General features: G+C 44.5%; 1 protein-coding gene across 1 annotated transcript in view; it reads left to right on the plus strand.

Annotated features, from left to right (window-relative positions):
- IGSF9B (immunoglobulin superfamily member 9B) overlaps positions 1–12,958 on the plus strand; it is a 137,049-nt gene that overhangs the window by 92,573 nt on the left and 31,518 nt on the right. The window contains exons 14-17 of the mRNA XM_084807237.1: positions 721–844; positions 7,442–7,617; positions 8,567–8,793; positions 11,780–11,864. Of these exons, the coding sequence (XP_084663363.1) occupies positions 721–844; positions 7,442–7,617; positions 8,567–8,793; positions 11,780–11,864 (612 nt within the window). The remainder of the gene's footprint in view (positions 1–720; positions 845–7,441; positions 7,618–8,566; positions 8,794–11,779; positions 11,865–12,958) is intronic.

The following is a 12,958-nucleotide window of genomic DNA, read 5'->3' on the forward strand; positions in this document are numbered from 1 at the left end:
CTACCGCCTAATATTGAAGTTGTTGGGTTTTTTTTAAAGCTTTTCCTGAAACAATATAGTTTGCTTTAAACCAGCCAAGTGACATCCTAGTTGCTTAGCATGGAAATTTCTGCATCTCTGTTCAAATGCTTCTTAACAATTAATCTCTCTTTTTTTATTTTAGACTATAAACACAAAAGTATAGAATATAAAATGCTGGTATATAAGACGCGAGGCACCTGTAACAGAATGTGGCAGTGTGTGGAGTGCGTTCAGGGTTCCAGATGGCCATCCATCCATGCCCTCTTCCAGGATACCCCATTCTATCCCCCGCCCCCCAAAACACAGCTACTCTGTGTTCTATAGCCACTGACTCTGCTTGGTCCTCATTGAGCTCTTTGTGGGGGGGGGGCTCCCCCCTCTTAGGTCCCCCCCCCCAGCTTTTTTGTACTTTAGCAAGCCTGCTGATACACCCTTCTTGTGTGGGACTGCTACCATTTTGGCTACATAAGTAACAGCACTCACAACTTGAATGAGGGATTAGAGGAAATGAAATTAATAAGAATGATTAAGGATACTAAAGATCTCAAAACCAAGGGAAAAAACTGAGAATAACAAACAAACAAAAAGACCTCTCTATAAGTTGATATCCAACAGATTTTCTGACAGTTTTTCCTCATGAACCTAAGCAATTCAATGTCAGTGTTGACAGCTATGCTTTTTGTCTTTCCCTGCTTTCAGGCACAAGCCCGCATGCTCCGGGCAATGTGCGCGTCGCCGTTTCCATGACCTCTGCCAACGTTTCCTGGGAGCCCGGCTATGATGGCGGATATGAACAGACATTCTCAGTTTGGTACGGCCCTCTGTGAGTCATCCCAGCATGCTTTGCTCTCTGCTTCTTTTCTTTCCCACTTGGCCAGAGCTTGGAGTAGGCATGGGGAATAGTTCTCAGGCTGAGTTTCTGGTTTATTTTAGTCCTACCTGCTTGAATGTTGCTTGTGTTCATGAGGATCGAGGAGGGGAGCAGTTGTCCTGCACAGTTGTCCTACACAAACTCCTTTTCTTATTTATTTATTTATTTATTTAATTTCATTTCTATACCGCCCAATAGCCGAAGCTCTCTGGGCGGTTCACAAAAATTAAAACCAAACAACACACAATAAAACAATTTAAAATATATAGAACATTAAAACCACAATCTGAGGAGGATTTTTCACCCTGGCTTCTGAACTGCTCTCAGTTTAGAAGCAGAGCAGAGCTTCCTCCACCCTTTTCTACGGGGCCTTCCTGCATCTACCATAGAGAGGCCGATCACTGGTTTTATTTATTACATTTATATCTTGCCTTTCTTTGATGGTGAAACTCCAGATGGTGTGCTGCACGGGGTTTCCAGATAGTCTCCCATCCAGGCCTGGAAACCAGGCCCACTTAGGGCCAAACAAGATGTGATGTTAAGTGCATTATTAGTCCTTGCATGCTTTGTTTTTGGTTAAATAGCAGCCACGGGTGGAGGGTGATGATCCAGATTAAGACTGTGGGGTTTAAGAAGGGGTTTAATCTTTTGCCCCACCACTGTCCTGATTCAGAGATCCTCCCAGATGCTATTTGCCAATAGCAATGTACCTCCTGGGGCAAATAGCAGCCATGGGAGGGGGTATTTGTACTGGGGCTGATGAGGAGGTGAAGTGTTAAATCTCCTCTTCTGCCATGCCACAATTGTGATCCTCTCCGGAAGCTGCTACTCAATAGCGTAATGGTAAATTTTGAAGAACAGGAGCTCATCATGACAATCGCCATAGCCCCTCTCAAGGAGACTCCAAGAATGCAGGCAGCTGTATTGGTGTGTGTGTGTGTGTGTGTGTGTGTGTGTGTGTGTGTGTGATGTCTTTTATAGGTCTTTTGTAAAGCTAATGGGTCTTACTTACCCATTCAAGGTCAAACCAGTTCAAAATACTTTGTGTTACAACAAGGATAGCTCACAACAATATATTGTTGCTGGGAAAAATCCTCCCCCCGCTCATCCTCCCCTCCCCCTCCCACCAGCTACTGTGAAGACTGTAGCTAAGCTCAGAGGGAACAGGAAAACCTGAGGGGTGTGTTCCCTGCACCACTATTGCTACTTAGCAAACAAACACTGGGCATGCTGCTTGCAAGTCACCAAGCTGAATGCAGCCCAGTAGTTTATGTATTTGTGGCCTGCCAGGGGCTTGATAGCCACTTTATTCTTACAGTCTCAAGCAAGGAAAACCCAATGGACCTCTACGCATGGGTGGTAAGCTGTGTTTAGCTTGGCATGGGTCACAAGATGTGCAGTCCTAGGCCAGATCATGGCAGGTGAATTAATCCCCCCCCCCCTTAGCTGTGTGTGTTTCTGTTGCTGGAGTCTACTACATGCGTTGGTGTTTTCCCCTTCACCTTTTGTGGGGCTTTCTTTCTTTTTGGTCTGTATGCTCCAGAGTGATTTATTTCAACTACAAGATAGGGGGAGATACTTTTGTATGTAATTTGTTCCCATCCTCCCTTTGTCTGAAAGCAAACTGAAGAGTTTGGCTTGCTTGTGTGCAACAGCTTGAATAGATGATAGTTCTTTCTAAGCCTCCTTGGTTCCTACCTGAATGAGTGAAGCTATATAGACATGCCCTTACCTGTTACAGTTTCCTATGTTTATTGGCAGGACTGATTAATAGCAAGAGCTAATATGGTACAGGAACCCCTGCAGCATCTCTTGTACTTGCCGACTTGTGAGAAGTGTGTGTTGATATACAGGCTAAATCCAGAGATGTGTCTTGCTACAATGGTGTACACAATGCTGTGTATTGATGTAGCTCTGATAACACCTCCCTTTTTGTGAACTGGAGCAAAATTTTATTTGAGAAGCTGTCTTTAGAGATGGAAGAACCAGGGATGTTCAAACTCAATTCAGTTCTCCAAACGTCATGGTGAAGCTCAGTTTGGTTCACTCCTGTTTTCATTTGTGACATGTTTTTCAGTCCATCTGAATGGAAAAAGTGCATGTTACGAAGAGGAAAAGTGTACATTTCTGTGCAAACACATTTCCCCCATTGACTAAAACATGAAAAAAGCATATTATTTGAAAAATGTGAATTTCAAAGTGCACATTTAGATTAAAAAATGTATTTTTCATGTGCAGTCACAAGTTTGGGAATGTGCAAACATTTTAAAAAAATGCACTCCCATTTGTGTCTGTGTTTGGAGTTGTGAATGGGGCAAAATCAGATGATTTGCCAACTGCAATTAAATTCTTGTACATTTCTAGCTGTCTTGATATATTATCAATATTTAGGATTGCTAGGAGTTATTGGAGTCTGTCAGGGGTCTGAAATAAATTGGGTGGCAGGGTAGTGGTGGTGGTGGGATGCTAAGAGATCTGTAGACATTGGCAGTTGCTGATGACATCATCAGTGTCTTCCCACAGTCTATATACCTCCATGGCAAGGAGGGTCAGGTCCACACTGTACCTTGGTCACATGCCTCTGTTCTCCGGAGCAGAGAGGTCTAGCACAATCTGGAAGATTCTAAGTGAGGCCAAAACTCACCAGAGTCCATAAGTTCTGTCTTGGACTGAAAATAGTCCCACCTTAAAACAAAACCTTAAAATCCAGCCCACATTCTGTCTGACTATGAATTTAATAGCAGAATTCACATGATGGTATATGGCTGGGTGCTGGTTCATCCATGCCTGTTCATCACTTCATGACTGCAGCATCAAAGGATGACATGCAGCTGTGGAAGAGCCATCATGCAGCAAAAGTATCCACACCACCTATGCAATGCTTTTCAGTCGAGTTAGTCAGTACTTTTTAGGTTTTGCAGGTGGCTGCTAGAGACTGGATAGGTGATCCTGAGGAATTATTGCATGTGGTTTGAAAGACATAGACATTTCCCTAAATTGTACCCCTAGAGTCAGTTCACACATTCCATTGTAAGTCTCTTCATGTGATGTATGTGCATGTGTGAATGAATTATCTCTGAAGGAGAAAGATCCAATGGGAGATGGCATAGCTCAGTGGTAGAGCACATGCTTTGCATGCAAAAGGTCCCAGGTTTTATCCCTGGCATCTTTAGGTGTTCTTGTTTTTCAAGAGTTAGGTAGCAGGTGATGGGAAACACCTGTCTCTGCCTGTGACTCTGGAGAGCAACTGCCAGTCAGAGTAGCAGACCAATACTGGACTAGGTGGTTCAAGGTGGCTTCCTCTGTTACCATTTCAAGTCCTTGGGCAGACTCTGAAATGCTGCAGCAGCAAATTTCTGGCCTTGCAAAACAGGCCAGTCTCTCACTCTGCTTCTGAGCCATTTGGCATTCTGTCCCTCCATTGACTCTGTCAGAAATGTAGAGGTGACAGTGACCTACTGCATTTCAGTCATGTCTCTCTTCTCAAATCCTCGGGCTTTCTTTCTTTCTTTCTTTCTTTCTTTCTTTCTTTCTTTTCCACCTTTCTTTTTATCCTCTCTCTCCCCCAGCCCCCTCCACCCCTAGTTTGACCAGATGGAGTCTACTGATAGAGTATAGATTGGATATGCACTTCTCATAATAAAAATCTGTTTGGCTTTGGGAGGAGGATATTGATGAGCTTGGGAAGCAGAGGGTTATGTGATTGTGTAGAAAGACAAGAGGAGAGGCGGAAGGAAGGAAGAAAGGAGGAGATGGGAGGGAATTTGGGGCAGGAGGGAGAGAAGGGGAAAGGGAGGGGAAAAGCTCAGACTGATTGAGGGAATAGGATCAGAGAACAAAATTCACACAGCTGCCTCTGTGATTAATATGTCCATGAGAAGGAATGATTAAATTGCTTTCCTTCCACAAGCAGCATCTCACCTTGGAGGGAACAGCCAGCTGCTTGTCCTGTTTGCTGCCAACTTTCTTGGTCTTTCTCCCCCATCACACTGTTTAGATGATGATTATGATGATGTATTTATTATTCTTATTCTTAGTGATATGAAAGTAAAGTGCATGGGTTTTTGGTTTGGGCCTCTAGAAGAAGTTCCCTGAGCAGTGGGAGAAGAGGATAGATATTTGTGTCAGCTGCTTTGGCGTGAACCCTGCTCTTTGGCTAGGAGATGCTTCCTTTTTTGGAAGGTCCTAAAGCAGAGTGGCTTTCAAACTCTCCTATTTTCAGGGAACCCATTCCACCTGAACTCATCTGCTGAGCAAGCTGTGCATGTCTATCACAGGACCACAGTGCCTTGCAGAGGATTCTGGGGGCATGTTCCCAGGTGCATCCATATTTCATGGAGGGCACTGCCCAAGACAGTTGAACTGCACCATTGCCCTGCAACTCTCATCTGAGGTTGTGCATTGCAGGGGAAGATCGGTAGGGATAAGCAAGCTGTCAAGCTTCTCCACCATTACTGGCTTTCTCACTGAGAATCCCCAAACTGGGCATTGAGGAAGTCCAGAGTGATCCAAAACATGGTTTGCAAGCCACTGTCCTAAGATATATTTTGCTTCTTTGCTTGGTGAACAGCCATAGTTTATTGCCAGTTGGCTGCTTACTGATGCCATACTAAACTCGCCCTCCCCTTTTTATTGACAACTTGGAGTTCTCTTGTCTGCTGGAGTTTTATTCATTCTGCCCGAGTGAATTGTGGGTTGTTTCTTGTTTGTTTTGCAGCTTGAACTTTGAGAAGGTTGCTTTCCCACCACTAGGGTCTTATCCTCCTCCACAGGCATCCTTGTACGTGCCTTTACTCATTTGTCTAAATAGCTGGTGGTGACACACACTGGAATGGTTTTGGGTAACACAAAATCAAAGGGAGGGGCAAAATTCTTGGCCAGAAAGGGTGCCTGAGGTCAGGTCTCAGAAGGAGGTCCTGGTGAAGGGAAAAAGCAAGGCTGGTAGGGCAAGGGAAGCTGGACATGCTTGCAGAGTCAGAGAAGCACAGTAAGAAGAGGCAGAGTAAGGAGCAGAGTGTGTATGTGCAATAAGATAGGTGACTTTTGTACAAGCAAAGTCTGTTAACAGGAAGAGGAAGTTATGTAGGAACAGGAAAGGGCACAGACCAGTCACTGAGAGGAGGTGTGGGGCAAGATAGAGAGATCATAAAGCTACTTGGGCCTAGAAAAGACCTGCGGTTGGTTTTCCAAAGAGCTGAAGTACCTCAAAGGAAAGGGCTTCAACAAAATTCCTGGAAGGACTGCAGTTTGAGTGCATCCATGGCTGACTGACCTGACAGGTGTTGGCACTGTTGCTATATATGCTGCTGCCCAAACTGTTTCATTGCCCAGCTTTTGTTTCATTACCTGGATAAGCGTTATATAGCATTAGTGGTGCAAAAGAGAGTTTTCATGTAAATTGGCAGTCCCCATTTCATTGTTCTGATGCTTTGCCTTCAGTTGTGTTGTTGTCAGAGCAGTCTGGAATGTAGCTAGAGTGAATGAAATCATAATTTGGACATGTCCTTTGCTCAGACTGCTGCACAGGTGAGCCCAGCTGAAGGCAAAATTCAGCTCTGTGGTTAATTTGGCACTCCCAACAATGACATATGAGTCAGCCTAGAGTCCACCTACATGTCTGTTAGCCAAGCTGATGTTGTGCCATCAGTAATAAGATCTGTCATGACAAATAATTGGGGTCTGATGCAGTGAAATATCCACAGGCAGCAGGATTGCTGGTGGAAAACATATAATTTCTAATCATTGTTGAACTGTTTGGGGCTTTCATAATTTCATTAATTATGTCCCTTTCAGCTGAAAAATCTGTGCCCAGGTTTAGAGTGACAAGCAGAAACTGGATTTAGTTTCCTCCCTTTTGCTCCCATTGCAGAACAGCAGCCTTTAGCATCTTGAAACATAGTCTTTTTGGTAAGAAAGAACAGGATTTATTATGGGTGGGCTGAATGAGTGCAGAAAAGTCACAAACAAGTGTACAGTATTGGACGCAGAATTCAGCTTCCTACATATTTCAGCTTTCATTAAAAATATTCACTTTTCTAGCTCATATTATCAGGAAAATGTGCATGAAAATATGCACTTGCCAAAATTGCAGGAGCCAAAGGAGCTGCAAAATAAAATCTGTGGAGGGCAGAGGGTGTGGGGTTCAGAGCTTTTTTGCTCATCCTTGTAACTAGCAGGAGCAGAATAAATCATGGAGAGGAATTTGTTGGATTTATTTGGGATACAGAATTCAGCTTTCCTTGTCATGGAATTTGGGTTACATTCCTGCAGAATTTTTACATATGTATGCATTTTTTTAGCCCAGTCTTGGGTGTCATTGGGCCCATCCCCCAAGCAGCTCCATTGTTCATTAAGGGATTCTTTCTTTCTTTCTTTCTTTCTTTCTTTCTTTCTTTCTTTCTTTCTTTCCTTCCTTCCTTCCTTCCTTCCTTCCTTCTTTCTTTCTTTCTTTCTTTCTTTCTTTCTTTCTTTCCTGTTGTCTTTTTCTCTTTGATTCCCTCCCCTGCCAAAGAACCTGTCCCTTGGATTGTCTTTCTTCTGTCTCACCAGGATGAAGCGGGCACAGTTTGGACCTCATGACTGGCTCTCTCTTCCAGTACCAACTGGCCCCAGTTGGCTGCTCATGGATAACCTAGAACCGGAGACTGCCTATCAGTTCAGTGTCTTGGCCCAAAACAAGCTGGGCACGAGCTCTTTCAGTGAGGTGGTCACTGTGAATACTTTAGGTGAGACCTGGAGGAAAGGGCCCTGATAATCCAGGGTAAACTGACTGACAAATCTTTGTGCAGCTTTCCCCAACCAGGCACCCCACAGATGTTTTGGACTACAACTCCCATAAGCCCCAGCCAGCTTGGCCAATGCTCAGGGATGATGGGATTTATGGTCCAAAACATCTGGAGGGCACCAAGTTGGGAAAGGTTGCCTGTGTGCCCCTTTTCTCCATCGCCAAATTATTTATATATGTAATGTGCTGCACTTTCATATGCATCGCATATTATAGAGTAACTTGAGGACCCTATGTGAATCTTGAAACTGCAGAAAGTAACAGGGAAGAAAGGGGGATGGATACATGGAAATGGGGTGACATGCTTAATTTCAGTTGGAGGTGAGCACTACGTGGCTATGCCAAAAGTGTTATGAAAGAGGCGAGTTTTGAGGAAGGGCTTGAAGGAAAAGGGGGAGGTGGCACAAAGCACAGGGGTTGGCCCTACCGTCAGGCAAAGTGAGGTGGTTGTCTCAGGTGGCAAATGCTGGGAGACAGCAGCAAGGTGCTGGAGGAGACAATGACCTGCCTCTGTCCCCTGAGCTATTCTGCTGCCTTTGGGTGTGGTGGAGGATGCTACCCCATTGCCACTGCCAATCCGGTTGGCTTTTGTACATGGAATGGGAGGGAGTGCCGCCTTGTCCTTTGGTAGCAAAAAATGTCCTAATAAAGCAGGTGCTCTGGGAGGGAGTTCAAGGCTTAAGACAGAGTGAGGGAGAAAGAGTGGAACCATTTAAAGGAGTGGCAGCCAACCACTTTTTTTAAAATGTTCTGTACATCAAGTGCAAAGCATGCGATTAGTGCTACTCTAGTACACGCCGAGTCTTTCCGCCATCCCGTACAGTTTTTCTTGCATCTATTCCTAAAATGCCTGCTTTTCCTTCTCCTCCCCCACCCCCTTTTATTTTCAGCATTCCCTGTCACAACTCCAGAACCCCTGGTGATGGTTACTCCACCGAGGTGCCTAACAGCCAATCGGACACAGCAAGGAGTCCTGTTGTCATGGCTTCCTCCAGCCAATCATAGCTTCCCGATTGACCGTTATATCATGGAGTTTCGGGTAGGAGAAAGATGGGAGATTTTAGATGATGCTGTCTTGGGGAGTGACAGTGACTTTTTTGCCAAGGATTTGACTCAGGTAAGAGGTTACTGGGCTTACCACATAGTGGCCTTCAAACTGTGTCCTGGAAACCTGGACTTGCTTAGACTCATAGCCTTTCCCAACCTTGGGTCCCCAGATAGGGTTGGACTATAGCCTCATCATCCCCAGCCAATATGGGCAGTGGTTGGGAATGATGGGAGTTATAGTCCAACAACATCTGAGGTCCCACGTTTGGGAAAAGCTTAGCGCTTAATAAGGGTTCCTCAGTGAGTAAGTCAATAATGGAAGAGAAGCTTCCTTGAAAGCCTGCTTGTCTGCCTAACTACTGATCTTTCCCTGCATTGTGCAGCCATAGGAGGGAGAAATGGGGGTGTTCCAGGGTGTTGTCTGAGGACAACAATGAGGTCTGACCTACTCCATGACCTGACTGAGCATCCTAGGACATGCCCCCAAACGTTCTGTAGAACTAGGGTTCCTTTGCAAATGCTGTGGAAAGGCGGGAAATGATGACATTGTCTATTCTTTGAGAAGAATGGTTGATCCTAGTTCTTCTTAGAATTAGGGATGCATCTGAACTGTTCTTCATCCAACATTTTCCCTGGAGTTTGGCGCTCCAAATTACCTAATCTTGTTTCCAAAGTCTTAATAATCTTCTGTTGTTCCTTTTCTTAAATTTCTGGAATTCTGTGTGGAGAGCTGAGTCTTCCCCTCCAACTCCAACTTGCATGACTGATGTGCCTGTGTGCATTGATAAGAAAAGCAATCTTGAAGTGATTTATATGCGTATCAAGCATCTTGTGTGTTGTTTTACCAATGTGCAGGACTGCGTGTATGCTTCAGCAAACACTGCACAGAAAGAAACTTGATGCAGTCAAGGATTGCTTTTTTGCAGCGAGTGTGCAGATGTGCTTTGGTAACATAGGGCAGTGGGTGGGAGAAATATACTAATGAACTGAAAGCCATGGCAAGCTGTGCATGCTCCAGCATTAGAATTCATTTTAGAAGTTCTAATTTAACTGGAATTAAGGAGGAGTGGAATGTAGGGCAGAACAAACCCATGGCACAATAAAGGCATGGCAAAGGGGAAATGTGTTCACTCTGCACAGAAATCGGGTTCCCTGCTTGCCGGGGAGCTGCTGTTGTGAGCGTGCGCAGGTCCTGTGGCGGGAAAGGAAGGGAGCCAGCAGGAGCCTGTGCAGCAGCAGCAGTGCCTCCCTGGAACCCGATAGCGCTGAGCCAGTTGAAAGGCTGATTGGCTCAGCTGGGGTGTGACCCGGAGGAGACGAGCTAAATGGGAACAGCGGCAGGCTGTTCCCTCTCTAGTCCGCCTGGCTCATAAAAGAGCGGGGCCTCGTGTGTTGGCTGGCACCATTGCCGTTGCCGGCTTCCCCACCCACCCACACCTGGTAATAGTAGATCTCGCAGTCAACAGAAGCCAGTCATGAGTTAACAGGTCTGGGAAGGGATTTTACCTGCCTTCTAATTGGCAAGAAAGGGGTGGGCAGGGTTTTCTCCTTCCTCATCGCAAGACAGTAGTCCCTGTGTAAATAAGTTGAAGTATTTATTGGCATGCTCTCATGGTAGAATTGTATAGTTTATGTCACAACTTCGTGGAGCATGATAGGCATTAGGCTGGATCAATTTGGGAGGGAGAGCAGGATTGGGCTCCCCGCTTCCCTGCGATGAGATCCCCTTAAGGGATCTGGGTGGGTGTGGCACCAAGACCTGGCCGGTATGGTGGCTGCAAGCGTGCCACATCCAGGGTGGAGAAAAGGGTTCATGTTAGCAGTCTGCACCGTGGTGGGCCTCTGACCCTTCCACCCACCAGCAGTGCTCCTGGCAGGCAGGTCAGGAAGGAAAATCAGACAGCAGTCGGGCTGCCTGATGGCGGGATCCACGCCCTATGGCTCTGCCAATCCTATTCAAAATTAATAAAGTTGTGGCCAGTTTAATAACCCATTTATGTTGGTGTCTCTGGTTTGTTTCTTTCATCCACCACATGGACACAATTAGATGATGCGCCACACAACTTCAGACATGGTGTCACTGAATGTTTTTGATGGGTCTGTGCTGTATTTTCAAGTAACTGCCCTGTATTCAGGGAGGAATCCTGAAAGTGTGTGTGATGCCAAGGTTAATATTTTGCTGTCCCTTCAATGCAGTACCTTTATCAACTCTTGGGCAACCCCCCCCCCCAACACCCAGCATCTCTTCCTGCACAGATGGTCATCCCTGCTAGAAAATCCAACCAACACTGAGTAGAATCTTCAATGTGAAAGGGAAGACTGGTTCACACATGGATGTTTATCACAAAATTACTATGTGACTCACATGTGTGAATGAGGCAACCCAGATCAAATGCAAAATGAAACTTTCATATTGCTTTTTCATCCATTTGGCTTCAGGGCATCAAGTGGTGGGTGGTTAAGACTTGTTTGTTCTGCCAGGCTTTTAGTTTGTTTTAAATTCCACCCTGCTGAGTGGGTATATTTTAAGGCTCTGCTGTCTTTTATAATGATGTTCGTTTTTCTATATTATGCATTTTTAATGTTAGAAGCTGCTTTGGAGGCCCTTTGGAGGCCTGAAAGGCAGGGTATAGATAATGTCATAAATAAATTAAAAGAAGAGGTGTTAAATAGTCAAATGATGTGTATGCACGTATGAACTGGACCCCAGGGAAACTCACTAAATACATTTTAGGGAGCCTGTTGCTCCACCTGTTACCTTCTCTCCACCGGTTACCACCTGTTACCTTCTCTAGGTTCTGGACCAGATGTATTTATCTTTTATTTCTGGCTTGACCACAAATGTAGCAACCTGATGACACTACTTACTACAGGTGGCTAATCTCCCTACATTTGTAAAGGCAGTTCTCTTGCCCCTACAGGGAAAGGATAATATTTCTAAATTAAAAATTGGGTCATTTGTTATCATGATTGGTGATTGCATTTGTTTTTCATTGGGAATGTTAGAACTGGGGGCAGGTGGTTGTGATTGATGAAACACATGTTTTATGCCATAGGACACATGGTATGAGTTCCGAGTTCTGGCTGTCATGCAAGACCTCATCAGCGAACCCAGCAATATTGCTGGTGTATCCAGCACAGGTAAGGGTTTTCTTCACCTCCCATCAAGCTTTTTCATCAACCAAATCTAATCTATGCAAAGGCCCTGTTCCAGGTTCCATTCTCTTGTGAGACAACATTATCACAAGGAGCAGGGCCTTTGTGTTGTGATCCCAAAGCTTTAGAATACTCTCCTTTGAAAAGCTTGTTTGTTGTTTCCCCTGGCCTCTTTTCAGAAACAGGTTAAGATATTCTGCCAGGTATTTGGAAGTTGAGAACATTTTCCTGTTGCTCCTGCTGTCAATTTTTATTTCATTAGCCACTTATTAACATTGTTTTGATTGGATGTGTGTGTATTTTTTAAATGTACTCCACCATGTGAACCTATATGGAAAGGTGGTTTATAAATATTGTTAATATAGAGAGGTGTTCTACACTAGTTTTTCTATCCCTCTTTGGACATGACCAACTTGAGTCTAGGCTGCTTTCTTATACAGCTGTATGTGCCAAGTGAAGTCCCTGCTGTTTAATCAAGATTTCTAGTGTTGTAGGTTTGAAACCACAGAGTGAGCTTTACTCTCTGCTGTCCTTTTTCAAATATTTATTTTGCTTGTACTCTCTCTATTATAGGAAGGCAGTCACTACAGTTTAAATTAAATTAATAATATGAGCCCCAAAGTACAAGTAATGCAGCTCTCTATGATAATAAGATTCAGAGCAGTTCTGCACTTTATGCAGGATGAGATGCAGAATTCTGAACAGCACCATTGTGGTGTGTATATTTGTGCCATATACTTGAATGCTCCTCCACATAAAAAGTTCCCTGCATGTAGTAAACTAGCATTATAGCTGAATTAAACTTTTATCTCCTGTTTGCTAGTTTACTATATGCACCGAAGATTTTTTTCCCAGCAGGAATCATTCAAGTATATGACCCCACCACCTGTAGTCTGAAGTGCTATAGTCCAGAATTCTATACCTCTGCCTGTGTAACATGCAGAAGGGCTCTTGTCCTAACCTAGTGGTCCTTGTTTATTAATTCTAGGTCTGTATGTAGGTATACAATATCTAAAGCAGTAAGAGTCCTTGCTTGATCATTTTCAACACTTTTTCATATGATAGTTGAACTGCTGTTG

Source organism: Heloderma suspectum, chromosome 6, assembly GCF_057233095.1.
Source record: "Heloderma suspectum isolate Gila_16-S chromosome 6, 16-S_ref, whole genome shotgun sequence".
NCBI lineage: Eukaryota > Metazoa > Chordata > Lepidosauria > Squamata > Helodermatidae > Heloderma > Heloderma suspectum.